The sequence below is a fragment of the Miniopterus schreibersii genome (assembly GCF_964146895.1).
Source record: "Miniopterus schreibersii genome assembly, chromosome: 12".
Classification (NCBI taxonomy): domain Eukaryota; kingdom Metazoa; phylum Chordata; class Mammalia; order Chiroptera; family Miniopteridae; genus Miniopterus; species Miniopterus schreibersii.
Genome location: NC_138112.1, coordinates 68,323,235 through 68,350,582, shown reverse-complemented (window position 1 = coordinate 68,350,582; position 27,348 = coordinate 68,323,235). Strand labels below are relative to the sequence as shown.

The following is a 27,348-nucleotide window of genomic DNA, read 5'->3' as shown; positions in this document are numbered from 1 at the left end:
GAGGGTTTGATCAAGAAGCTGGGGGTAAAATAGGAGATTCTCGAATCTGCATTGTGAGAAGGTTGTTCTCCATGGATCAGTTCTCTCATCTGTAAAATGGGCCAGTAATGGTCTTCAGTACAGGGTGCGACTGAAAGAGCCCGTGTGAGTTTGGAGCTGACCTGGCCTCCCCCCAGCACTTCTGCCACTGTGGGCCCTTTTTCCATAAAAAAATATTAAAGTTAGATTTGATTACTTTATTGGCATAAAGACAAATATATTAACATTATATATTAAAACATTTTCTTCAACCTTAAAGTTCACTTTTTTCTTAAAAGAAATTACAATATTTTCATGGGTCCCTAAAAGTATTGTGGGCCCAAGACACATGACTGGGCCCCCAAAGTGGGGGCTCTTTCTCTAATGAGTGCTGGGCGGGGGCAGGGGCAGGGTGGGGGCACCCAGAAGAGGAAGAGGTATCTGTGTGCCCTGGAGGCTCCCTCTGCCCTGCTCAGCTCCATCTCCTCCCATCCAGTCCCTACAGCCCCTTTGATCCCCCCTCCAGCTGTGGAGTCAGGCCCAGCTGACCAGTGCCCCTCATCCTGCCTAGGAAAATGCTGCCACATTAGGCCCTTGCGCAGTGCCCTTCCCCTTGCCCTTGCCATGCCCCCCCCATGCCTCTCCTCTGAAGGCGCAGCCTCCCTCCAGCCTCAGCTCACAGGCTACATTCTCCTTGAAGCCTGCCCAGGGCTCTTGCATGTCCCTCCCCATGGCATTTATATGCTTCCTCCCTCCCCATCCAAGACCGGGAACTCCCTTCCTCCCAGGGACAGTGTCTGGTTCATCTCTGTATGCTTGGTGGCACCTGGCACATGGGTGGCACCCAATTAAAATGCTTTGTGTGCAGAGTAAAGAAAGGGCCCTCAGGGTCTGCCTTTGCCCTGGGGCCTCCTCTGACCTCTAGTGACAGTGGCCAAGCGTTCTCCCTTTTACTGGGCAGTGGCCGCCTGCCAGCCCCTGAACTAGGTCGAGAGTTGAAGCACAGACTGGGGAGCAACATCACCCTGCCCACGGGACAGCAAGTGCTGGGGTGGGGGAGGGGCTGGGCCCCCCAGAGGAGGCTTGCTGGGCCTGAGAAGGCGTGAAGTGGGGCTTGGGAAGTACACTGCATGAGCAGTAGTGTGGGGGCAGGGAGGGGCCCGCAGAATGTGTGGGAGACAGGAGTGATGCCCCCAGGGCCCCCAGCCCCTGACCCGGTGGCCCACCACTGGGGGACAGAGGATTTGGTAGTGACTGGTGACAAGGGGTGAGGGCCTCATTTCTGCCCCAAGGTCACAGGCCCAGCACTGAGGCTGGGAGCCAGTTCATCAAGCCCAGTGGAGCATGGTACAGGCATATGTGGGGGCAGGGGGACACAGCAAGGCTAGGGGGACACAGCAGGGCTGGACCGCCTTGTGCTGCGGTGGGAGCCAACCAGCAGGTGCAGATGGCAGTTCTCAGACAGGCACCTCCGCTCCCAAGGCCCTCCCTCTGTCCCAGGAACCTACCCCCTCCACAGCCAGAATAAACCTCATGCCCCTCCCCAGGCCCCAGGGCGAGGCTGGGCCCAACTCACCCAGCCCCTCAGGAGCTCAAAGACCCCTGCTTTGCCGGGGCAGGTTCGGGTCCTTGAGTAGAGCCAGGTCAGGAGCCCGAGCTTGGACTGGAGGTCCACTGCTCATCCCCACATCATTCTGCAGCTCAGCTGTCACCACCCCTCAGCAGAAAGGTGTCAGGAACCCTTCCAGACCCGGGGGGGGGGGGCAGAGGGGAAGAAAATGGGCGCTGACAACCAACCATCCTGTTCAAGCCCCTTTCCCCACTCCCCAGTCACTCTGTGAGCCTCTGTTTCCTCATCCAAGAAATGGGAGAATCACCAGTTGTTATTTGGGGAGCATGAAGGGGTGGACAGCAGAAGCAGCAGGAGCTAGAGACTCAAGGCCAGCATCTGGGGTAGGTGAGGTGGGAAGAGCCGGCCCAGGCCTGGGGATCAGAAGGCCTGGGATCACCCTGCTTCAGGTGGGAGGCTGGGTGGCACATCCAAGGGATGGCCTGTAGGTGTCTTTGGCTCTGCCCTCCTTTTTTGGCATCTTCCCCAAACCCCCAGGCCATTTACCTGGGCCACCTGGCCCAACTGAGCACCTTGGTGAGTCTCATGGGAGTACCATGTGGCCAGGCCCCTGGGGAGAGAGCCAGACAGGGGCCCAGGGAAAGAGCAGGGGAGGAACTGGGTCCTGACCACAGGGTCACTGCCCTTCCCCCTCAGTCCCCACCCATGGGGCTGCTGAGTGTGGAGGGCCGGAGGCAAGGGACACTGCAGATCAGCCTCCTAGGACACCCACTGAGCTGGGGACAGGCAGGTGACCGGTCCTCTGTGCAGCCCCAGTCTGAGCCCCTGTCGGCCCCACCTGACCTTTCCCACCTGTGGCAGGTAATGCCACCTGGCCACCTGACCAGCCCTTCCCCCGGCTCAGCCTTGTGAAATCCTTCCTCTGCCCCAGGCCCACTTCCTTGGCCCCTAGACATTCCTGGCCTGGCAGATGTCAGACAGGTCACCCCAGTTCCCTCACCTGAGCAGGGTCACACACGGTGGGGGTCAGGGGGTGGCGGGTTTGTAGGAGGTTAGCATCTCCTTCAGACAGGGGCCTGCACAGCAGCAGGTCAGCGCCCCCTCCCCTCCTGCCCCTTTAAGGCTCCATGCCAACCCATTTGGCACGGAGCCCTCAGAGCGGGAGCCAGCTCATTTGCAGCTGGTGTTAATTAAGAGAGAGGTGATGGGGGAGGTGGGGAAGGGCCATGGAGGGCAGCTTCCGACAGCCGCCAGGACTGCCCTGAGGACCAAGGGAGCCGGGGGCTGGACCCGCTCGACCTGAGATACCCCTGCTGGCTCTGGGACAGGGCTGTCCAGATGCCCAGCCCCTCAGTTCTGCAGCCAGACCTGCTGAGGCAGGGGTGGGCCTACTGTGTGCTGTGCCTTGGTGTGGAGGAGGCGAGCCCAGCCCTGGCCATGGGGAGAGGCTCTCTGAGTCCTCGGGCAGTCTGCCTTGAGTTCAGCCTACTTTTCAGCTTGGCTTTGGAGTCAGACAAAGCTACTTCCAATCCTGCTACTGCCATAGGCAACTCAACCTCTGAGCCTCGGTTTCCTGATCTATAAAATGGGAACAATAGCTCTTCCCTCGTGGCTTTGTTATGACAGTGAACAGGATCCTCTGTGTGAAGCGCTAGCTCCTCCTGTGCCTGGCAAATAGCTCTCCTTCTGTCATTGAAATGCGAGTTCCTGGAGCAGAGGCCACATCCAGGGCCTTTTCTGGCCCAGCCCCTCAGCCGCCTGCCCGTCTACCTGTCTGCCTGGGTGTCCCACCGTGGTCCCTCTCCTGCTCTCACTAGGATCCGGCTCCAGCTGCCTCACCACTGCCCCCGAGTTCCCCGCAGCCCCCCACCCTGCTCTGGGAGCGCGCAGCCGCTTCTCGCCTCTCCATCTTAATTAGCTGCTTGTATTAATCTGGCAAGTAACGTGGCAACTTGCAGCCCTGGGTTTTCGGGCTGTGGAATTAATTATTCCCCAAGCGAAGAGCTGTCAGCTCTGGGAGACCAGCCACTCGGAGCCACCGACACCACTTAGCAGCATCCGCAGCCTCCGTGTGGCACCCGGGCCTGCAGCCTGACCAGCCGGAAATGGCCCCCGATTCTGGCCCCAGCTCTTCTGTGTGTCCCCTCATACAGAGGGGCTGCACCATGACCTGGGGAGGTAGGGTGGTAGGTGCCAGAGCGGTGTGGGAGCTGAAGGCCCTGCCTGGGAGCCAGGGCTCCTGGGGCCAGAGCGGCTGTGGCACAGCTGGTCTCGCCACCTGGGCAGCGCCTGGGCCTGGGGACACACCTGCCCTGTCTTGCCATCACCTGCCCTGATTAGCACGAGCAGCTAACAGATGCAGCTGTGTGGCCAGGAGCTGGAGCCCCTGCTGGGGAGGGGGCACTGACCTGAACAGCCCTGACATTCCGGAGGAGAGGCTGCCAGCTTCACTCTGCCCCCGCGTCAGCCCCGGGGAGAGGTGGAAGGGGGCAGCCAGCTAGGCAGAGCGAGATGGACCGGGCAGCCACAGCGGCGGGCAGCCCAGCTCTGCTCTAGGGAAGGGGGGAAGGGTGGGAGCTCCCTTGCTTCACATCAACCCTGTAAGGTGGCCTATTCTCCCTGGGGAAACTGAGGCACGGAGAAAAGTAGCTCGAGTCACCCATCCGTTGACCCCGGCTTTGGGTCCAGGCCCTCACTGCGCTGCCCTGGGACTGGGCCCTCACATCACACACGGTTTCATGTCCTTGCCCCCCACACACTCAGTCACTTACCACGGCTGCAATAATACAGTTTCCCAGTGGCTCCAAGTCTGTGTCCCTCTGTAGCCTGTGAGCCCCAAAGGCAGGGACCAGGACTGCCCTGTTCGTCCCACATCTCTGCACCAGGCCAGGCACAAATGGGCCTCAGGAGGCACTGTGGGCAAAAGAATGAATGAATAGCAATGGACAAGCGTGGCTGCAGGTTGTCTGCCTCTAGACCACATGTGCAGCTGCTTCTGGGCTGAGCGGGCAGGACCCTGGCGGCTCCTAGGCCCTCCCTCACTGCCATACGCATCCCAGGCCCACAGGCCTCAGTGGGAGAGGAAGCCCCGGCCCCTCCACCGCCCGCTTACCTGTCCGACCTCGTAGGAGACCCCATGCCCAGAGCCTGAAGGCCCAGCTGGCAGCCCTACCTCCGCCCTGCACACAGCCTCCCCCACCAGCCACTCCCCAACTGACCAGCCTCTTCTCTCTCTTGCAGCCAACAGCTCCCTGCTCGGAGGAGGCGGTGGTGAGTGGACCCTTCCTGTGGTCTGGGGGCACGGGGGTGGGGGGTGATGCCACTCCTCCACAGCTTCTCTCCCCTGGCCCCCTGGCCCCTGAGCTTCGATTGCTGCTGTCCTTTACTGCCACGGCCTTCCCATCATCCCCCCAGTGCCCCCCATGTCTCTGTCTCTGCCCATCCTTTCTGCCTCCCTCCCCCTCAGCCTTGTCTGGCCTGCCATCACCGTGGACAAAGCCAGACACCTGGTGGCAGGCCTGGGTCCCTCACTGCTGGGTGACCTGGGCAGGTCCCCTCTGAATAGAGGCCTCCTGGTCTGTAACTGGGAGGTGGGGGACATGTGAGGTTTAAAAGGGCCCAGGGCCAGGGACTGGGGGCCTGCCGATGTGGGAAAAGCCCAGCCCTGCCTCTGACCCTGACATGCCCTCAGCATGCTGTGTGCCCCTTTGGCCTTAGTTTCCCCACTTGGAAGGGCAAAATTATCGTCTGCGCTCTGCTCCGAAACCTTGAAAGGTGACTCCGCGGCCAGTTGAGGTCTCGTACAGTCAGGGAGAGCCCTGCCAACTGCTGAGCCCTCGAGAGCAGCTGTGTGTTTACCAGTGTTAGTGGCCACCCTGAGGCAGGGGTTCCCACAGGCCAGCTGGGCAGGAGGTCCTCGGTCAGGGTGGGCTCCGCAGCCAGGCCAAGGTCAGCAGGTGCCATGGGGGACAGCCCTATGCCCCAGGGCCCACCTCCCTGGCCAGTCCTACCCAGGCTGACCCCAGCCCCTCGCCCCCAGCCCCTGGGCCGCACTGGCTGGGCTGCCTGCTGTCTGCGCAGGCAGCCGGATGATTGGTGAGGCAGGGGCCAGGGGTTAATGCGCCGTCGGATAAATCCCGGGGGCTGTGTTTACGGCAGCGGTGGCGGGGCCCAGGCCAGGTTTTAAAAGGGGGAAAAATAAAAGGGGCAGTGAAGGTCAGGAATAAATAAGAGCAGCGCTAAGAGCTGTCGGTGACCAGCCAGGACGCAGGGGGGTCTGTTTGTGGCTGGAGATGTTTTCCCTCTCTCCCTCCCCACTTCTCCTCCAGCTGTCCCTGTGGAGGTCACAGCTGCCCTGGAGGCCTCACAGAATGAGGGGGCTTCGCTGGAGGCTGGGGGGCCACAGACTCCGGGGCCCTATTGACTTCGCACCTGCTATGCTCTGCCCACAGCCACCCCTCCCCTTCTGCTCTTCATCACCCAGTGATTGAGGGCCTACTGGGTGCCAGGCCCTGCACTGGGTGCCAGGACACATCCTGCCCTCCCAGAGCTCACAGTCTGGATGAGAGCACCCACCATTACACAGGGTGGTCTATGGGGAGGGGCTGCTCACAGGCAAGGTGGGGTTCAGGAAGGAGCGCCTATCCAGGCTTGGGCATCAGGACGGCTCCTGGAAGGAGGTGGTGCGTCCACTGGGTGGGAGAGAGCTGGTGAAGAGCAGTAGGAAGGGTGTCCCAGGCAAAGGGAATAGCACAGGTGAAGCCTGAAGTGAAGGAAAGAGTGGGGGCTCGGGGAGGCTCAGAGGATGGGCCCAGCCAGGAGGAGGGGAGGCAGGAGCTGATGCAGGAGCCTGAGACCACCTGAGCAGCTGGTTTATTGTCTGTCTCCCCGAGAACAAAAGCTCCAGGGGCATGACTATCTCTAGCACCTGGAGCCCAGTCTGGCCCACAGAGCAGATGCTCAATAAATGGTTGTTGAATGAATGAATGAACTACAGGTGAAGGCAGGGATGGCCTTACATGTTAAGAGAGGAACTTGCTGACGAGGACAGGGAGCCACTGAGGTTTTTGGCAGGGCAGGGTGTGCCTCAGAGATGGCCTGGTGACCTCACTCTGAGAGGTCAAAGGGTACCTGCTCTGGCCAGACTAAGGGGAGAAGCCCCATGGGTGTCCCTCTAACTCCCCTTCCTGCATCATTGAGGACGAGAGGAGGCTACAGCCGCCCCCAAGTCGGCCAGACTGACGCAAAGATGGATGAGGTGAGCCAGGGCCCGGGAGGAAGTGGGCCCGGAGTCTAGCCTTTTAACGCTGGCTGAGATTTATGGAGCCGCCGCAAGTACTCGCTGGGGCTGTCACTCTGCTAATGTGATTGGAACAAGGTGGAGGTGGTGGGGAGGGGACTGGGGTAGGGGCGAGGCTGGGGCTGGTAGGGGCCTGACACCCGCCTGGGGCTGGAAGGGAGAGGGCCCCAGAACCCCTGGACAGCTCTGCCCTCACGTCTGTTCCCTGTGCCCTGCACCACCGCTGGTCTGGTCAGGTCCATCCGGCCTTAACCCACCAACCTACCAGGGTGGGGGGCATAAGCAGGAGTAGCCTGGGACTGGGGGGCCCAGGACCCCACCTGACTCTGCCTAAACAGACCCCAGTCTTCCTATGGGGTCCCCTGAAGTTCCATCCTTTCCTCTTGAGTCCACCATGAGGGGTTCAGGCCTCTACCCACACCCAACTCGCCTGTCACCACTCATTTATCTACTCACCCACCCACCCATCCATCTCCTGTCACCCCCACCCACCTCCCAGCCATCCATCCATCCACCTACACACCCTCCTCCCATCACCCCCACCCACCTCCCAGCCATCCATCCACCTACACACCCTCCTCCCATCACCACCACCCACCTCCCAGCCATCCATCCATCCACCTACACACCCTCCTCCCATCACCCCCACCCACCTCCCAGCCATCCATCCACCTATACACCCTCCTCCCATCACCACCACCCACCTCCCATCCATCCATCCACCTACCTACCTTCCTCCCATCACCACCCACCCACCTACCCCACCATCCGGGCATTTAACCAGCACTGGTCCCATTCAGCCTGCCCTGGCCGCCGTTTAGAATGGCCCAGCCGGCCCAGCCTACCATACCGCTCCTCTCGCCTGCTCTGTGCCTTTCCCACAGCACCGATCCCCCTTCACAAACTGTGTCTTATGTTTGTTTTCATTGTCTGCTCCCCACTAGAATGTCCTCTCCCCAGGACAGGGTTCTGGGGGATTCTGTGGGGCAGTCAGTTGCACTCTCTGTGTGCTGGGTCGTGCCCTAGAAGCTGGGACACAGGTCTAACCACCCCGGGGTGCCCTGCCAGTGCTGCAGCCAAGGGACAGCAGGCAATAAGCGAATGGGGTCTGGGGCAGCTATCAGCTCAGAAGGGGGCCTGGGGCCTGGCCTGCAGAGCTTTGGTGCAGTGAGCCTATCTTTTTACTGCTAGGGTGTGGTGGTTCAGAGAGGGAGAGGACTGCGCCTCTGGGGAGCAGGGGCCCCCAACCTCAGTGAAAGCTCCCAGGGGCTGCGGGGCCAAAAAGACTTACCCCATAGCATCGGGGGCTCCTGGGCTTGTCTCCCTTTGAGGCTGAGCCCCCTCCAGGCCCTGGGGCCAAACCAGGTGGTTCTGGCTATAGTGAGGAGCCCCCTACTCCTCATTCCTTCCCAGGGCTCTTTCTGAGTGTGTGTGTGTGTGTGTGTGTGTGTGTGTGTGTGTGTAGCGGGGGACACCTGTGTCAAACACTGGGACTCGGGACTTGGCTCTGCCCTCAAAGAGACCCATTTTGGTAGAAGGCTTCCCAGCAGAGAGGGCATTTGACTTGGGTCCTAAAGGCTGAATAGGAGCTCAACAGGTACGCAGGGGTAGAGAGGCCCACCAGGTAGAGGGCCTGTGCCTGCGGGGGAGAGACCTGATGGGGCTGGGCAGCCACCAGCGCCCCGGCCAGATCCTCAGACCAGGAGACTGCCAGGCCCTCTCTCGCTCTCCCGCCTCTCTCTGGAGAGCCTTTTACTGTCTCGATAAAAAACAAAACCAAAAAAAACCACCCCACTATTTTTAAACACACTCTTATTGTATGGTAAGAAGGGAGGCGGGCCCTAAATCAGGGTGGGAATCGACAGGGCCCTGACGCGTGTCTCTCCTGTTTATTGGGACTGAAATGTTTACCCGGCGATAAGGAGCTGGCTTTCTCGTGGAGATTTGTGCGCGCTTTTCCAATTACCCCTCGTCTTTCTCTGCCACTTTTGCACTAAAGGGATAATAAATGTATCGGAGCATTTCAATTATTCATCTAAATCATGACTGCGCCTGCCATGGCCAAGCTTTAGTGACAGATTAATTCAGGGATGCCTTCCTCTGCCTGCATGGCCGCCATCTCTGCTCCTGCCTGGCAGTGCCCCGAAGGGCTGGCCAGAGGGGTGGCGGGGCTGCAGTCAGGCAGGTCCCTGGCACACGCAGGTGGCAGAGCAGGATGGAGCCCCGACCCATTCCACACACACTGCCAATGATACTCCTTCCTCTGGAGGTCAGCGGCCCCACCCCAGCCTGCAGGAGCCAGCGCACACCCGCCCTCCAGCCCACTTGGCCCTGCACAGTGCCCCATGCCCACATGGCAGGTCCACATGTGTGTACCCTGTGCCCCAGTGTTCCAGGCATGTCATGCACGAGAGAAGCCAGGGTCACACAGCTCTCCTGCCCCAGGCCCTTTGCACATGCCACTGCTGTGTCTGGGCGCCTCTGCCTTCCCACCGCAACCTTCCTGCCTAGTTATCTCAACGCCAGGCCAGCCTCTCAGACCACCCCTCATCCCTGCTCTGGGGGCCTGCCACACCCCTGGCAGTGTTCTCGGCGCCAGGACACAGCAGTCTCTGTCCCTCTTGGGCCAGCATTCTGTCACCCTTAATAATCAGACTCCATTTGTGTGGTTACTTAAGTACCAACTGCTCCCCATCAGACCATGCCCCTGAGGGGCACATACAAAGAGTAGGTGCTTCATGCATACCTGTGTGTGGGCTGGCTGTGCCCAGACCCCCCACCCCAGCCCATGTACCTGTGTGCCCTGTGCACAAATCCCTCCCCCACCATGGTGGTCCCTCGCCTCTGGTGGAACCTGCCACGCTGGGCGCACTCTCCCTCGTCACACAGGCACAGATGACCCTGAGGGGCAGGTGGCCCCCCCCAGCTCTCTCGGCCTCGCTGGCTATACACGCTCCTCTCTGTCTCTCTCTCTAGCTCGCTCGCCGGGGTCTCTCGCTGTCTCCCTCTCACTTGCTCTCTCCATCGCTCCTCCATGCTGTCTTTCTGACACTGCCCTCTCCCCATTTCCCTCCCTTCTCTCTCCCTCTCTCCTGCTCTCCTCTGTTCATAGCCAGTCAGGCCCAGAGGGTTAGAGAGGCCTCTGTGTAACCTGTTAGCTTGCCCTCTGGGCACCCCTGCCCAGCACTACCTCCCATTGCCCTGTGCCTCCAATCTGCAGTTGCCCCCCGGGCCTGGCACAGCAGGCAGACCATGTGGCCTCCGAGCCCCCTGAAGCCAGGCTGTGTGGGGCCGGCCCCTCCGGACTGGGCTGGGCTGGGCTCGGAGGGACCAGTCCACAAACTCGCTAAGCGCCACTATGTGCCAGGCTCGGGCGGGTGAGCGTGCGGGGCGGGGCTGCGCCGCAGAGAAGGGCATCTGGGATGAGGGAACAGCAAGGGGCCCAGAGGACCTCAGCCCACGCCCCCCCCCCGCTCGAAACTTCTCAGCTCATGGGATAATTTCAGGTTCCTGCCACTGCCCACCAGGCCCTGCTGCCCAGCTGAGCCCTCTGCCTGGACCTCTCTTTCCCTGACTTTCCAGAAGCCAGTTCTTGTCACTTTCTCACCTCTGCTCAGATGCTACCTCCTCAGAGGCCTTCCCAAGCATAAACAGCACCCACCCCTCCCTTCAGAGCTGTTCTTCTCCTCCTCCCACAGAGCTGTCACCCTAGGCCCCCTCCCCGATGTTGATGCCGGTGGGAGACAGGCGGGAGGGCCAGCAGTCATCTCAGGTGGAGCCTGGAGGGAGCCCCAGCCTTACTCTGAGTTGAGGATTTATTTCATGGACTCCTGGGAGCCTCAGGAAAAGGTTATGAGTTGGGGAGTGACAACCTGCCCCAAATAAAGGCCCCAGATCACCCTGCCACCCGTGTGGATGCCAGGACCTTGCTGAGCCCTCCCCGCAGAATCTCACATACCATCACCTCGGTGCTATGGGATATACCATTAGCTTCCCCATTTTGCAGATGAGGAAACTGAGGCACCAAGTCCCTTGAGATGAAAGATGCTCCCCACCCCCTCCTCCCTTGGCCCTCACTGGGTAGGAGGGATAAGGAGACTCCGTCCCCCGTGGGGGCTCTAGCATAGGCTGGTGGGGCCCATGCCCTGCCCCCAGCAGGCAAGATGCCACCAAGCCCCCGCATGCAGCTGCCACAGGGATTTTTAATAACGGGAGTGATTTTTGCATGATGAATGAGGCGCTGCCGTTGTGTACATAATGAAGCCCTAATGTTTTCAAATCCCCATTTAAGGAGCTGATCTCACCCCATAATGAATTTCAGATCACATCATGGTGCTGTTGGCCATCTATCTTCTCCCTGGGGCGCCCACCCGCCTTGGCACCGCGAGGGTGGGGCCTGATGAAAGTGGGCACTGCCCCTCCCCACCACCGTGGGCAGATGGGCCAAGCCCAAGACTAGCCCAGAGCCGGGGGCTGGCCTGGGTTTGCTGAATGAATGAGTGACCGGGAGGCATGAGTAGAAGCACAAAATCAGTCCTGGCACTGGGCCATCACATGGGGTGGTAGCCCCCAAGGCTCAGTCAGGGCCTGGGAGGGAAACAGATGGAGAGGGCAGGGTGGGCCGGGAGAGAAGGGGCACAAGGCCCCGGGTGGCTCATTTATCCAGGCTTTATGGTTGGGCCTGCCCTCTGCAGGGTTAGGGGCCTGGAGGTGCAGCAGCTGAGGCTTCTGCCCTTGACCCAGCTGGTACTCTCTCAGGGACTCAGTTTCCACACCTGCCCAGCACTGGCATTTGGTGTTTGTGCAGGTGACTGGGGCTTGGGCAGCTCCAAGGTAGCACCCCTCTGCCTGGATGGAAAGTGGTCCCTGGGGCCCAGACCCAGATGCCTGCCTGGGCTCAAGAGGCACAGCCTTCCCCCAGCCCCCTCAGGCCTCAAGCCCACTCCCAGGGCTTTCTCCAGGACATCTAGGCCCCGGCTGTTCATCCCGTGCCTCCGGTGAAGGAGGCCTCAGGGAATGAGGGGCACAGTCATCTCCTGCTTACAGAGTCTGGGCCTCAGTGTCCCCATCTGTAAAATGGGATGACAGTGTGATAAAACCCAGGGCACTTTGGTACAGTCTCTCACTGAACACTCATGCCAACCCTGGAGGGAGGGGCCATCACTGACCTTGCACAGATGAGGAAAATGAGGCACAGAGAGATGAAGTGGTGCAGCAAAGGGGTGAAGGAGCTGGGGGAGGGGACTTGGGTCTCGCTGGGCTGGGTCTGCTGTCACCAGAAGCCTGGGAAGAACAGGGCAGGCTGAGGGCTGTGCAGGCCTCACAACCCCCACATGGCTGAGAGCCTGGCTTTGCCTCCAGGAGCTTCGGTCCCTGCTCCTGCTAGATGGCTCTTAGCTTCTGCTCGCCTCTGACTGCAAGACCTTGGACAAGTTGCTAAATCACTCTGGCCTTCAGTCTTTCATTCCCCAGGCCACCATTCAGCCTATGTCAGTTCTCCCCACAACTCTGAAGCCAGTTTTGAGGCTCAGAGAGGTTAAGTGACTTGCCCAAAGCCACTATCGAGCTTGTGGGCAGGATTTCTGGGAAGAGAAACCCCAAAAGGGGTGTGTACGGGCCAGACCCACCAGGCAGTGGAGGAGGTGGAGGGGCAGGCCCAGGGCCAGTCAGGGTCTCCTGCCCTCTGGTGGGGCACAGCTGCCCCCTCTCCCCCAGGCCATAGACCTCCTCGAGTTCCTGTAAATAATTAATTAGCCCCTGCTTGCTTGTTTGTTTAGCATGAGGAATGCTCCCCCACTGAGATGCATTTATTGCTGAATAAATTTAAATATCTAATCTTTCCTTCATGAATATTACAGCACCCTAAATAGCGGCCAACATATCCTAAGCGCCTTGGCAAATGGCCCCCACAGGAGCCTGCCTGCCTGGCTGCCGCCCTGCTCTCTCCCGGTGCCCTTCCTGCTCCTGAGCCAGCCCTTCCTGACCTGGGCCTGTGATGAAGGGGCTGTGAGCTGAAGCCCCAAAGGCTGTGTGGGGTGTGGAGGCCACTATCTGGGGGTCGTGCCTGGGACCAGGCAGAGGGTCAGGGCTGGAGCAGAGAGGGCAGCCAGGTTCCCAGGCGGCGGCAGCGTCTGAGGAGCTCGGGAAGCCGGCAGGGGAGGGAGGCGGAGGACAGGGGCAGAGGGTCTCCAAGGCAGCCTTGCCGGGTGGACGCAGCTGGATTAGTCAAGACCTCGGCAACCAGAGCTCCCCAAGCAGTCCCTCTGTTGGGGAGGGGGAGTGTTGACGTGAGGAGGGGGACAAGAGCCAGGCTGCAGGGGCTGGCAGTGAGGAGGGACGCTGACACAGCAGGTATAGTGTCTTCCCAGAGTGGGTGAGGGGAGAGGCAGAGCCAGCCAGCCAGGGCAGGAGGGGGCGGGGCTGCGAGAGACAGGCCCTTTCAGCGCCCCAGAGGAAGCAGAATGGCACCGCTGTGTGACCTTAGGCAAGTCTCTCACCTTCTCTGTGCCTCAATTTCTCCTCTAAAGCAGGAAAGATAGTAGCGCCTCCTAGGGTGGCTGTGAGGATGGAACAAGAGGGTGGATGTAAACCACTCAGCACCTGGCAGTTACTCAGTAAGAGGCAGAAATGAAGGGGCCAGATCCGGGAGCTGAGCGGTAGAGGAGGCAGGGAGGGCCCAGGGCAAGGCTTCTGGAGGAAGCAGGGTCCAGCCTTGACCTGCTGGAAGAATCTGAAGCTGGCCCCACTACCCACGTGGGTTAGCCTCCCCAGGACAGACCCGTTTTCTGCGGGTCGGGGTGGGTGGAGGTGAAATTGGAGGTTTGAGGTTTGTTTGGATGTGGCTGAGGGGCCCAGGGACGGGACTGAGGGGTCAACTGGCATGAACTGGGGACATCTCCTCCCACCAGGCAGCCCCAGGGGCCAGGCGCCAGAGCTTTTCCAGGTGCCCCAGGGTCAGGTAGGGAGGGGCGGGAACTCTTTCTTCAATGGAGCCCCAGGAAACCTCCTGCTTTCCGCCTCCAGGGCTTAGCTAAGCCTAACACAAGTCAAGGACCAGGGCCTGGGGTCCGAGCCTCTGGCTAAGACAGCAGGGGTCCTCTCTGGCACTCAGAGGTGGGAGGACAACAGGCCGGTGTGTGGACATGGAGGGGGCAGGAGGGGCCAGTCTGTGCTCTGGCCCAGGGGTGGTGCCCAGGGCCCACCCCTGGTCTCTGCTTTGAGGGAACTGCTCACCTGGGCACCTGCACAGCAGTCACAGGGTCTGACCCTGTCCTGGACAATGCTGCTGGGAGGCTCCAGCCCCAGCCTCTGCTCGCTCCAGCTCCTCCCACCTCATGCCCCCAGGTCAGTCCCAAAGGCCTGGCTGCAGGCCTGTCCACTCCAGGAAACATTAAATCCCTGCAACACAGAGCTCAGTGAGCTCCACTTCCGCACACCACCCCCTCTCCCCAGCAGCAGGCCAAGGTCACCTGCAGGGTGGACAGCACAGGGAGATGGCAGGCAGCTGGGTGCCGAGTGGCTGACACCATTGGGCAGGCCAGGGATGTCCCAGGAGAGCTGGCTCGACACATCCCTGTGCTCACCCCCATGCGCCCTGAATACTCTGAGCAGGCCTTGCCTGGATGCCCATTTCCCAATGCACTCTCAGGTGCACACGCACCAAACACATGCCCAGGCTGTCACTATCCTGATAAAATAACAGCCAACACGCACATCGCCTCACTCGTGCCAGGCACTGGCTTAAACACTGTACATGAATTAACTCACCTTCCAGTAACCCTGGGAGGTGGCTGTCTACTCTTTACAGATGGGGCAACTGAGGTCCAGAGAGGAGGTAGCCTGTGTCACACATGTGGGACTGGAGAGGCTGGGATTTTCACCCAGCTGCCCAGCTCCTGCTGTTGCACACCGTGCTGAGTGGGCACCTGGCACCTCCACCCAGAGCAGACACACGGACCGGGATGCTGCACACTCCTGGCTATGCACCATCCTTGCAGCACCTGGACACTCCTCTCCTCCCATGGGCTGCAGCTGCCCTTATCCCCACACAGGAGAGGAGGGGGTGAGGACCCAGTCCCAAAGCCCCTCCAGGGTTCCCCAGCTCCTCTTCCCCATTCACCCCCACTTATGGGATGCTCCGGAAAATCTCCTAGTACCAGCTCAGCATGAAGTCACAAAATTAAGTTTCATTGGGATCCCCAGGGTACAAAAGAAAGAGGGGGGTGATCCAGCTCGTGGCCCTGGACCTGTGCTTGATGGGGCTGTGATGGAGGAGAAAGGGCCTCAGTACGTGCATCTCTAAAATGGAGAGATGGTGGTCCTTTCTGCTGCCCAGCATTGTGCACACCCAGCAGTTGGTGCCCACAGAGCTTCTGGTACAGGCCTGGGGAGCAGTGGGAGCTGGGGAGCTGCCAGAGGTGGGTACTGTTCTCCCTGCCAGGATGCCAACTCCAACTCGGAGGAGGGGGTCACTGTCCCAGTTTTCCAGATGAAGCAGTGGACACTCAGAGAGGGAAAAGGACTTGCCAACGTGCCCACTGGCACAGGAAGTGAGGGGCAAGCCTGGACTTGGCCCTGGCCTGCCTGAGGCTGAGCCTCTCCTCTCCCGCAGGCTCCTCTCAGGCCCAGGCACCAGGGAGAGGTGAAGCTGAAGGAGCGGCTCCTCTGAGCCTCCCGAGTTGTTTACCTGGGCTCAGGTCTCCAGAGTCTCTGGCCAGGCCCCAGAGCCGCCTTTGTTCTCAGTTTAACAAGCCCAGGCCACCTGCAATTAGTTCGATGCGCTAATGAGAAGGCTCATTATTGAGCAGGGTGTGCGCCAGGAGGTGCTGGAAGACCAGGCTCAAGGCCCGGGACTTATCTGCCACTTGTATCGAGGTGGCCTCAGTTTCCTCATCCGTAAAGTGGATCCTAGAGCTTGCGGGGCCGAGGAGCCTCGCCTGGGGAGGTCGACCCTGGGGTCGGGTGCGCGGTGCCGGCTGCCGCACCTGAGCGGAGCCCAGAGGAAGAACTTACCCCTGGCCGGGCGCGCGTAGCTGTTCGGCGGTCTGGACCCCACCTCTCCGAGCCGCCCACGTCGGGGGAGGCCCCTGCCCGCCGGCGGCCCGCCCGCACCCTGGCTACTCTGCCGGGAAAGAGCAGGTGGGCAGGGCGCGCCCCCTGCCGGCCGTACTGCGCCGCTTCCTCCGGGGCCGTGGCGGTGCCTATCTGAGACTTGATTTCTCCTGATGGGAAACAATGGGGGGCGGGGGTGACGAGAGCGGCTGGAGGCCTTGGGAGAAAGGCGCGAGGCCAGGTGAATCCCAGCACAATCGAGGGGACGGGGACCATTCAGTTGTGGGCCTCAGGCTTCTCTGTGAAACGGGCTCGGGTGGGACGGAAGGAGCCCACGACTCACTGGCCCTCTCCTGCAGTGGACGGCTGCATTCACCGGGCCGCCGGGCCCCTGCTCACCGACGAGTGCCGCACCCTGCAGAACTGCGAAACCGGCAAGGCCAAGATCACCGGGGGCTATCGGCTGCCGGCCAAGTGTGAGTCCCGCCACCCCCAGCTATGGGAGCCTCGTGTCATGGTGCGGCCTCCACAGAATTGCTGGAGGCCTCCTCAGGGGCACTTCTTAGCCCTAAGTGCTGGAGCCTGCCCCTCCTCGCACACCCTAGGAGCGCGTAGAGGCTGGAGTGGGACAAGGACCTGAAAGGGAGGGGGGAAGAGCTAAGGGGCGGGACCTTCACGCACCCAGTCGCGCCCGTCTCAGCCGGGTGCACCCAGATGTGGGGAGCGGGCCTGCCTTGTCTATCAGGTGTGGATTAGGGCTCCAGAGCGCGCCTGTGCCTGCATGGGTGAGGTCCTCCCCTGGAGAGTCAAGGAACTTGGAGGAGGGAAGAGCGCCCGTTTCCTGTCCCCTCCCGGCGCAGGCTGGCGGGGGCAGAAGGGAGGACCGCAGGGAGACCCTAGCCCGCCTGACGCGGTCACCTCCCGCAGATGTCATCCACACGGTGGGGCCCATCGCCCACGGAGAGCCCAGCGCCAACCAGGCTGCTGAGCTCCGCAGCTGCTACCTGAGCAGCCTCGACCTGCTGCTGGAGCACCGGCTCCGTTCTGCGGTGAGGGCGCCGGGGGCGGGGCGGGGCGAGGCGGGGCGGGGCGGGCGCGGCCTGGAGCTGGTGGAGGCCGCCGGGCCAAAGGAGGGGGTAGGGCGGGGGCGGGGGCGGGGCGAGAGTGACGCTCTCCCCCTTCCCTCTCCCCCCTTCCCAGGCGTTCCCCTGCATCTCCACCGGCGTGTTCGGTGAGTGGGATCAGGGAGAGGAAGGGCGGGGTTGGCAGTGGGAACTTAACCGACGACGAGGGGTGGGCCGGGGCCCAGACTCATTGTCGCCGGGTCCCCAGGCTACCCCAACGAGGCGGCTGCCGAGGTAGTGCTGGCCGCGCTGCGAGAGTGGCTAGAGCAGCACAAGGACAAGGTGAGGCCTGGGCCCAGTTGAGGCAGGAAGGGGTAGGGTGATGGGGCGCATCCTGGTCCCACTAACCAACTCCATCAGTCATTGAGGGGCGCCTGGCCCACGGATCTCCTCTTTCCTTTCTTCCCACACCATGAACCCCTTCTGTAAAGCATGTAGCCTAGCTTGAGGGGCTCCCCAAAGGCAAGGCAGGTACCCCTGCAGGGCGGGGTGCTGGGGGGCAGTGACGAGACTCGGGAGCAGGGAAAGGGGGGCTCCCCCCTAAGCTGAACAGGCCCTGGCAGGTGGACCGGCTGGTCATCTGTGTGTTTCTGGAGAAGGACGAGAACATCTACCTGCAGCGGCTGCCCCACTACTTCCCAGTGGGTAGGTACCTGCGGAGGCGCCCACCCCCACCCCCACCAGCCCCTGCCCCGCCCCACCCACCCTGGGCCGGTTCTCAGTGTCCTCTGCCTTCCAGCCTGATGGCACCCTGCCGCACACCCTGACCAGGACTGGTAAGCAGGGCCTGGCCCGCTGTGTGGCTGCCCACTAACCTCCTGCCCACTAATACCCGCTCACCCTGGCACTCACCCCCACAGGGAGGCAGCCTGGGAAACCCAGCCCGCCACTCCCTCCAACCTCTCTGCTCTGCCCGCAGACTCCCCGGGGCCTGCCGGACCTCGCTCCCAGCTCTGAGAGGTCGCTGAAGCCTGCAGCTGGGCCTGGGCCTGGGCAGCCCCTCCTTTCCCTCCGCCCCGACCCTCAGGAGCCTTCTAATAAAGACCACCCTTGTTGCAGCTCCCGCTGTGTGACTTGGTGAGGGAGGCAACCCACAGGTGTAGGCAGGGGCTCTGGCTCAAAGAGGCTGGTGAGAGCTCTCGGGGAGCTGGGTGAGGGAGGCACTGGCCAGACGATGGCAGAGGTGGGCAGCAGCACTTCACATTTATTGAGGGCCTGCCCCCCAAGGAGTTCACAGCCTAGGGACTGAGCCCCTACATGTGCTGGGGTGGGGGAGGAAAGGAGGTGAAGGCAAAAAGGCAGGCAATGCAGACACTGTGGCTGAAGCAAAAGGGGTGCAAAGCAGGCACAGGCAGGTGGGCAGGAGGATGGCAGCCTGGCAAGTCCTGCCTGGGGACCTGACTAAGCAGAGGCCTGAAGGCTGCCCTACTCCCACCAGCCCCTCCACCTGCTGAGCCAGGCCTCACCATCATGCGGGCCCTCTCTGCCCCGCGCTCCTTGACCATGCAGACCTGATGGAAAGCAGGCAGCTGGGGTCTGGGGCCCTGGGCAAGACAGCAGGATGGAGGTAGACCTATGGGGGCACAGCTTGAAGCCTTGATGGTCCTAGGTCCCTGGTTAAGTCCCCAAGGAACTTCCACACTTCCATGGAAGCCCCTGGGCCAGCTAAGGAGGGAAGGAGGTTAGGCAGAATCCCAATAACCAGGAGGGGCCCTAAGAGGCCCAGCCCCTCATAACTGCTGCTGGTAGGGAGGCGTGAGGTGGACAGGTGAAAGGCCAAGAGGAACCCACCTGGGGGGGAGGGGGACAGCCAGACACATAGCATCCAGGCGGGCAGCAGCAGAGCAGGGACACGCACACAGGGCTCACCACCAGCATCCCCTTTAATAAAACGTGGAAGGTTGTATGACAGGGAAGGGGGGGAGTGAAATATGACCATTTACAACCACACAAAAACCTCTGTACATGTCTAGCGCCTGGCAGAGGGGAGGGCAGCAGGGCAGCGGCGGGCAGGGCCAGCCCTATTTGTAGAGGATGTCGTAGTGTCCAGGCCGGTAGAGAAGGTAGACCTTGGGCTCAGAGCCCTCAGGGAAGACATGCGGGTTGGTGGTGCCGCCCTCGCCGCGGTCCATGTACTCCACCTGGATGGAGACGCTGAGTGCCTGGGCCAGCGCGATGATGTGGATGTGGTCGCTCTCCTTGCACATGGGCTCCACTTCCTGTAGCATGGGTGCAGGTCAGGGCCTGGGTCTCCGCACCCCCTCCCCATGCCCCCGACCCCAGGACGCTCCCCACACTGAGGGGAGAGAAAAGGGAGGGCCCGGAATCTGAGAAGTGGAGTGCGGGTGGCACCTGCTGGCAGAACTCCTTGACCGTCCGCCCACCCTCGATGAAGTGCTCGAAGAACTTGCTCTCCCGCTGCAGGTAGCCAGAGGTGAGCAGCCGCAGGTAGACCACCAGGTAGTCTGAGGTGCTCTGGTCATTGAAGGAGGCCAGCAGGTCAGCTACTGAGATCTGCTTCTCCACCTGCTCTATCAGGTCCATGAACTGCCACAGGCAGGGAGAGAGGGGGAGGTGAGGCAGGAAATGGGTCAACCCCGCCATGGCCAGGCCACCCACCCTCCTCTGGCAGAGCAGGCAACAAGGCAGCTGGGCTCACCGTATTGTGGAAATCCTCAATTGTGAACTCAGTGAAGCCCTGGGACACCAGGTCTTCTTTGCTCTTGGCAGACACAGCCTTGAACCTAGCGGGAAGAGGGAAAGGGAGGTGGGCATGGGCTCCTCAGCCAAAAGAATAGGAGCCCAGCCTGTTGTCTGGCCTCAGGTGGAACTGTACCGCCTAGCCATCAAGAGGGAGGAGGGAGCCCTACCAGCCCTTCATGGAACTGTCACCCACCTACTTCAGTGCCCGAGCGCCCACCCTCCTCACCTCTGCAATTCCTTGCTGTCATCCAGCAGCGCCTCCAAGTGGGAGAACCCGAAAGCTCGATAGAAGCAGTTTCCATCAGGCCTGGTCTTGCGGATGTATGAATACTTTTTGTGGAGGTCCTGCAGAAAGGCATACCCCGCCCCACCCCGTGCCCATCAACATCAGGCCAGAACCAGGGCAGGCCAAGGAGCCACCTGACAAAGGTCACGCCCAGCAGTGGCAACTGAGCTCTAAGCAGCTACCTGCCATCCTTGGCTGCTGACTCTGGTGATGGGAGTCACCTAGTGACTCATTGCCCAAAGCCCCCAAAGCCTCAGGAAACCATGACTTATGTACATACTGGTTGCATGAGTCACCAAAGTAGTCACTAGCCACTGGCCACATCTTGCTCTATGTCAGTACCTAAAACACTGCCTGGACCTGCAGGGCTGTGCATAAAAACAGGCAAGTGAACCAGTCCTTGACCAGTGAATAGTCTTTCAAACCATGAGAGACCAAGGCAAACTGGTTAGGGTGGGGGTGCACCCAGCCCCCAGGTTGGGATGAGAAAGAGCTCCCCTCAGCTCCTCCTCAACCCTGTGCTGGTGGCTCACAGGTACCACCTGTGTGATGTCTTCCGGTTTCCTCCCCAAACTCCATAGACTTTCTTCTGTCGAACCTGTCCACACAAGTGGGCCATTAGTGCTTCCTGGTAAATGGGCCTCACTCCCTGGCCTGGGCACCCTCCCCTGCGCCCTGATGGCTACTTCGTACCTGCTCCATTCTCCTTAAACCCCCATCCCAAGGTACCTCCACACTCTCTTCCCCGTGGCTTATGGATCCTGCCCTCTTCTTGTCCTCATGCCTTACTCCCACTCCTCATCCCTCTAACCTGTGAAGGTCAGAGCCACCACCAAACCACAACACCCTTCAAGACACAGTGAGTCACCTCCCAGGAGATGGTCACGACACACAGCCATCCACAGTGACTGTTATGTGAATGGCACAACCCTGCTCAGGCCTGGCACAGCTTCCACTTGTCAACTCTCTTGATGTCATCGATCTTGGGATTTAAATGGCCTTAACTGTAACTCTTCGCCTGCCCCATCTCAGCCCTGAACTCCAATTTCAACTCATGCATCCAGCTGCCTCACCTACACCTCCGAACTACCCAGCCTGGCATGGCAGGTCCCGACTTCCCCATGCGCCTGCTCCTCTCAGCCTTCCCCTCCATCAACTACAACTCTACATTTCAGCTAAAAACCTCACGGTCATTGCCAACTTCTCCCTCACACCACATCCAATCCAATACAGATCCCTTTGGCTCTATCTTGAATGCATCCAGTATCAAGCACTTCTCACTACTTAACTCTCCCGCCCTGGTCCCAGGCATCACTCCACTTCCTACTGGTTTTATTGCAAAACTTCCACCTGCGCTCAGCCCACTTTCAACCCAGCCACCTGAACAACCCAGAAACCTGTTGATACCCACCATCTTCCTCCAAGTCCTTTCTCTGGCTGAGCCCCATCTCCCACCCTCTCCTGTTCCCCACTCTGCTCCAGCTGCACTGGCCTCCACGCCACTCCTCAAACCACCCTCACTCCTACCCCGGCCTCAGGCTGTACTCTCTGCCCAGGTGGCCACAACCTGCTCCAGTGCCTCTGTCAGGTCAGTCACTCAAACCCCACCTTCTCAGTTACCCCAGCTTATTGTCTGTTTGAGCTTCATGAGGGCAGGAGTTTGTCAGTGGTAGTCATCACTATTTTCAGTATCCAAAACAGGGCCTGGCCTACCATACATGCTCATAAATGTTAAGTCAACAGTTCCTAATGCGTACAAAGAGACCAAACCACTGTAGCTACCAGGAGTTACTAGAATCCTTCTGAGCACTTTCTCCACGCCAGGCCCTTTGCTAAGGGCTCGGGTCCGTTATCCTATTAATCCTCAGAGGGGCCCATTTCACAAAGCCACCCAGCTCTGCTTAGGCTCTGGCATCTAGGTGTAGGCGCCTCCCCAGGGGCAAAGGTGGGCGTAAGCACAGCAAAGACTGGGGGTGTCGGAGCTCCTGCACACACAGCATGCAGACACTTGAACAACTGCTAACTCGATGGGAAAGAACCCAAGACGCCCACCCTGTCAATCTCACCAGGGTGGCCTAAGTGTGACAGGTAGGCCTTAAATAAGGGCCCCACTCCACTCACCAACCACATGGGGAAAAGACCTACAGCTTAAGCCTTGGCCATGTGCTACACACTAAGCTCAGCACTTGACCACTGTCATCTCCTTCAAGCCTCATGCTCGCCCTGGGAGGCAGTGACCTCTCCACCCAGGAATGCTCAGTGTGTTGTCCAAGATCACACAGCTGTAAGTGGTGAAGCCATGACTCAAACCCAGGTCTGTTGGGCCCCAGAACCAGTGCCTTCATCTATCTCTCCACAAACCTTGGGTAAATCACAAACACCCTAAGCAAGGGGTCAGAGTAGACCACAGGCCACACACAGCTGGATCTGGCCTGCATGTGTGTTTCTGGTCCACACAACATTTTAAATTTGAACTAGCTGTCAGCTGTTAGGAACCTGGAGATCTCAAATCAAAATAATTTCTGGCTCGTCCTGGCCAGTGTTGCTCAGTGGTTAGTGTCAACCCAACCACCGAAGGGTATCTGTTCGATTCCCGGTCAAAGGCATGTACCTGGGTTGTGGTTCACTCCCTGCCTCTGGTCGGGCGCATATGCAGGAGGCAGCTAGTCGATGTGTCTCTTTCACATCAATGTCTCTCTCTGTTTCTCTCTTTCCCTCCCTCCCACCTTTCCACTCTCTCTGAAAAAGCAATGGAAAAAAGTATCCTTGGGTGAAGATTAACAAAAAATACATAAGTAAAAAATAATAATTTCTGGCTTCTCTTGGAAAACAGATCCAACAACAATGGGGTGACAGGCATGGTCACTCCCATTTGCTCCAGGTCCTTCCACTCCCTGCTACTGGCTGATTCAGAGCTTCGGTGCCCACATTCACCATTTGACCTGGCCACCTTCAATCACCTGGGTTACCTTCCTGGCTCCTCCTTTCAGATGGAAGGTTCTAAGCATCTCTGATCTTTAGGGGAAGGGGGAGTAGCATTTACCAAACCCCCAGGCTGTGCCAATGGATACTATTTACACATACCCACTGCCACATTTCAGCCTCCCAGCTCACAGAGAAGTGAGTGGTTAAGGGACTTACATGTTTGTAAACGAAGCAGCAGGACCTGGCACAAAGGTCTGTAGGCCCCTTTTCCCCACTGCTGCCTGCCTCTCCACAAAGATCCGGGAAGCAGGCTATAGGTCATACCCCTGCCCCAAGCCTCTGCGCCCCCACCCCCACCCCGTCCATTCAGCCCCACTGTGAGCACTCAGACCATCATGCCCCACAGATATCATCTCTCTCAACCTCACAACCACCCTCAACAACCATGGGCCCATGCTTTGATCACCCCAATTTTATAAAGACCCCAAAGCTCAGACACATTGAAGAACCTGCCAAGGATATAGCTGCTATGTGGCAAAGTCAAAATCTGAATCCAGGTCTTTTGATCCCAGAGTCTGCACACTGAGAACCAGCAACAAGAGGGTTCCCCCAACACCCTACCCTCTAGGAGGCCAGGCCCAGCAAGGAGTAGGTCTGAGTAGGCCTGCTCCTGCTCCTGTCCCCAGGGCTCTTCCTGCCCACTTGGCTAGGCTCCCACCTTGATCTTCTGTTGATAGATATTATCATCCTCAGCATACTCCTTGTACAGGACCGAGAGCTCCAGCCGCTCTGATACCAGAGGATTCTGCACAGCAATCTGCGGAGGGGAGGAAATCCATTATGCTCTGGCACGTGGCTGGAGTGACCTACACCTAACAGCCAGAACACCTAAACGAAGGGTGCTGGGCCAGTCACCCAGCGGCACAGGCATCCAGTATCTAGCACAGCTTGGAAAGGAGAGGGCTTCCAAAGTAGAGAAAAACAGGCCTCAGGCCCAGCCTATGCATCCCCATAATAGGGCCACTGGCCACAGCCTCTCACCTCTTGCTGAATTCGGTCCTGCTGAGCCATGATGGCTTCATCATAGGCAAGACAGTTAACACCTGGAAGAAGGAAAAAGGCCAAGGATTACAGTGGGGCCTTGCTAGCTCCACTCTAGGGAGCTGGACCAAGGACAAAAGCAGCCAGCAGAGCAGACTTAGAATCAGGAAGCATGCATCTTATACCCTGTTCCACCCAACTGTGTGATCTTGGCAAAGCCCTTCCCCTCTAAGGCCTGTTTTCTCACATTTAAAATGCAGAGGCAGAGGCGATCACCCCAAGGTGTGTCTTCCAGCTCTAACACCCCTTTCCCCTGCCCTCCAGCTTTCTAACATCACTTCCCAGCAGCCTGGGAAAGCTCTGGGGCTAGGCAGGGTCTCCTGGGGAAAGTAAGAGGAGGAGGCAGAGTCCTGGGCTGGATGAGAGCTTCCTGTGAGCCTGCCCTTTACTTGACCACACCCTTCCTCCTGCAGTTCTGTGTATTCTTAATGGTGCCCATTTCACAGATAAATGCAGACAGATGAAGTAACCTGCCCAAGGTCACAACTAGTCAAGACTTGTGATCAAACCCAGGTTTGCCTAATTCCGAAGGTTTATTAGCTCTTCACCACAATACCTCTTCTCTGCCACCTCACTGCAGAGAACTTTCCTCAGCTGTAAAAAGGAGCCAATACCGTCGTCTTCCTCCCCTCAATGAAATATCATGAGATGGTACCTTTGAGGCACACTCTGAGCAGCTACTGGTGAGAAGCCAGGAGCAAGGAATTCTGGTCCTGGCTTCTTCTTAACTTATGTGATCTTGAACAAGTCCCTTCTGGGGGCGTGGGTGTCCCAGTGATCAGTCCCTCAAGTGTGCGGTTCGAATGGGGCAGAGGGGTGCTAAATGACTTTTAAGGCCAATACTTTGGGGCCTGAGTATTCCGGATCCTCAGCTGCGCCTCGACCCATTCCCTTCAGTGCCCTGCAATGGGGCTGTCCCTCCCACCCAAAAGGCCTACTTAGTTTCCAGGGCCTAATTCGTGGGTGAAAATGGAGAGAGTGGCACCATTTTGAAAGGTCCAACTCTTCAGAGATCTAAGAAAACAATGCCCAGGCAGGCGGAAAGGGGCTGCAAGGCCAGAAGAGGGGGCTCTACCGGAAACGCAGGCTGCAGCCTCCAGGCGCACACACCGCGGCCGCTCACACCCCCCGCCGCCCGTAGCATCCCCAGCGGCCGCCCAGTCCTTTGTGCTCCGCGGCCCGGTGTAACACGATGCCCTCCCGGGCGCGGGCTGCTCGGGGGAAGGCGGGTGAGTGGTGGGCGCCGACATAGGCCTCCGCCTGACTGCAAAGACCTGGGCGGCAGGGCTGGGGACCCAGGAGCCCGGCGCCAAGGGGGCTGAGCGGGGGCTGAGCGGGGGGCCGGGCGGGGGGCGGGGCGGCCCAGGCCCCGCCCCGGGCGCGCGTGACGGGGAAGGGCCGCGGGCCTGGGCCCGCTCCGCCCGCCCGGCCGGGGGTCGCGGCGGCGGCTCCTTCTATTGTGAGGGGGAGGGGAGGCGGCGGCAGCGGTGGAGGAGAAAGGGGCCGTTCGCGCGCTACGCCCCCGCCGCCGGCCGCCCCGCCCCCCGCCTCCTCGGGAACCAGCGGCCCAGCATCGCCCCCGGTAGCCCTGGTCGGATGGTCTTCCCCGAGTCGGTACCTTCGGCGTCGCTGCCCAGCGGCTCCTGCTTCTGCTGCTGAGGTTCCTCCGCCGCCATCTTTAAACAGCGCCGCACTGCTGACTGCTTCCGGGTTATCAGTTGCCCTCCTCCGGAAGAGAGCCCCTCCTCGTGACCCTTCCTTGGCAACGCCTCTAGCAACGGGAGCCCCAGGTAGCCGCCTGAGGGGCTTGCAGTTCCCGCTGCCGCCCGGGCTTAGGGGCCTAGGCCTTTGAAGGGACGGGTGCCCCGCCCACCCTCCACCCGCGCACCTGCGTGGCTCAGTCTTCCCAGATTCCCAAAGCTCCCGCTGCTGAGAAGAGCCTCCCGGAGGCAGCAGTTTTTTCTGGAGTTTGAAACGAGGAGTGTGTTACTGAGATAAGTAGGAAGGTGAAATTAGAATCACCCAAGGCAACATTCCTGCGGTGGGCTCCAGAACTCAGGGCTGGTGCTTGCAGTGAGGAGCACCTGGCCACTCAGATCAGAGCCCCGGACCACCCCTCTCCCTGAGCCTCAGTTCTGAGCGGGCTTTGGTGTCCTGCTTCTGGCAGGGAGAACAGGTCCCTTCGGGTCAAGGCCAAAGTGTCAGGACCTAACTCCGGACCCTGCGCACTTCTCGTTATGAGAAAAGCAAGGTCTTTTAAAAAGCAGGGAGTTGATAAAAATGAAAAACAGATTTGTGGCTTCCAGGGGTTAAGGAGGGGGTTGGGGGCCAGAGGAAAGGGTGAGATTGTAAAAGAAACAGGAAGGATCCTTGTGGAGATGAAAACATTCTGTATCTTTGTGTGTGTGTTACTGATTTTTAGAGAGGAAGGGAGAGGGAAAGAGAAAGAGAAACATCTGAGAGCAGAGCATGATCAGCTGCCTCCTGCATGCTCCTCACCGGGGACTGAGCTTGCAACCTCAGGCTTGTGCCCTAACCAGGCAACAGAGCCACACTGGCCAGGGCAAAACATTCTGTATCGTAACTGTATTTGAATATCCTGGTATATGCTGTATTAGAGTTTTGCAAGATAATACTAATGGGGGAAACTGCAGAAAGGGTACACCGATCTTTCTGTGTAATGCGAAAATTGCCTGTGAATTATCTAAAAATAAAAAGGTTACGAAGTGGTAAGGCCTTGGATGCTTAAGATACTCAGAGAGGTTACAGTCAGTCTGGGGCTTGTTCCTGACTTTTCCCTATTTGAGGGCCTTTTTCATGACAGTGCAGTAGTGGTCTTTCAGCACTTGAGGAGGCTGTGCCTGAGTCCCAATCAGACCCTTCAGTTCATGACAGTACAGGAGTGGAATGTGACCGAATGTGTTCATGAGCTTTGCCCAGTCCTAGAGCAGGTGCATTGGTGCCCAGGCTCACCACACAACCCCGGGTGACCATCCCACAGCAACACTACAGATGTCAAACCTGTGTCCCAGAAACATTGCAAATTACTATTTATTGGGTCATTGAGCCTTGAGGTTTCTTCCAAACACAAGAAAGCAAAGGATCCACCCAATTTGGACCTTATGCCTACCAAACTGTTCATTCCTTTTCCAGATTTTAACAATGAAATCTGTAACTGCCAATCAGCTCTTCAGTTAGTAGAATAGAATTGGTATTCTATGAAGAGCTAATAAGGCAGTTGACAAAAACATGTTATTAGGCTTTTCAAAAT

General features: G+C 59.3%; 2 protein-coding genes across 9 annotated transcripts in view; one reads left to right on the top strand and one right to left on the bottom strand.

Moving 5' to 3' along the window:
• Positions 1-18,120, top strand: part of MACROD1 (mono-ADP ribosylhydrolase 1) — a 132,738-nt gene extending 114,618 nt beyond the window's left edge. Inside the window, exons 4-11 of one of the 8 annotated variants that reach the window (XM_081153517.1) lie at positions 4,829-4,858; positions 16,298-16,414; positions 16,866-16,987; positions 17,139-17,169; positions 17,271-17,344; positions 17,626-17,707; positions 17,802-17,838; positions 17,982-18,120. In XM_081153517.1, coding sequence (XP_081009643.1) covers positions 4,829-4,858; positions 16,298-16,414; positions 16,866-16,987; positions 17,139-17,169; positions 17,271-17,344; positions 17,626-17,707; positions 17,802-17,806 — 461 coding nt within the window. In that variant the 3' untranslated portion in view covers positions 17,807-17,838; positions 17,982-18,120. Of the gene's footprint in view, positions 1-4,828; positions 4,859-16,297; positions 16,415-16,865; positions 16,988-17,138; positions 17,170-17,270; positions 17,345-17,615; positions 17,708-17,801; positions 17,839-17,981 lie in introns of all 8 variants that reach the window. The other 7 variants (XM_081153513.1, XM_081153514.1, XM_081153512.1 and 4 more) reach the window with 7 other exon arrangements.
• Positions 18,121-18,927: 807 nt separating this feature from the next.
• Positions 18,928-25,944, bottom strand: OTUB1 (OTU deubiquitinase, ubiquitin aldehyde binding 1). Its single transcript, XM_081153533.1, has 7 exons — positions 25,696-25,944; positions 24,018-24,079; positions 23,695-23,793; positions 19,992-20,110; positions 19,722-19,806; positions 19,415-19,609; positions 18,928-19,281 (listed from the first exon to the last, which is right to left on the bottom strand). The coding sequence occupies exons 1-7, from the start codon at positions 25,751-25,753 to the stop codon at positions 19,084-19,086; spliced, it is 816 nt and encodes a 271-aa protein (XP_081009659.1). The 5' UTR covers positions 25,754-25,944; the 3' UTR covers positions 18,928-19,083.
• Positions 25,945-27,348: the final 1,404 nt, after the last annotated feature.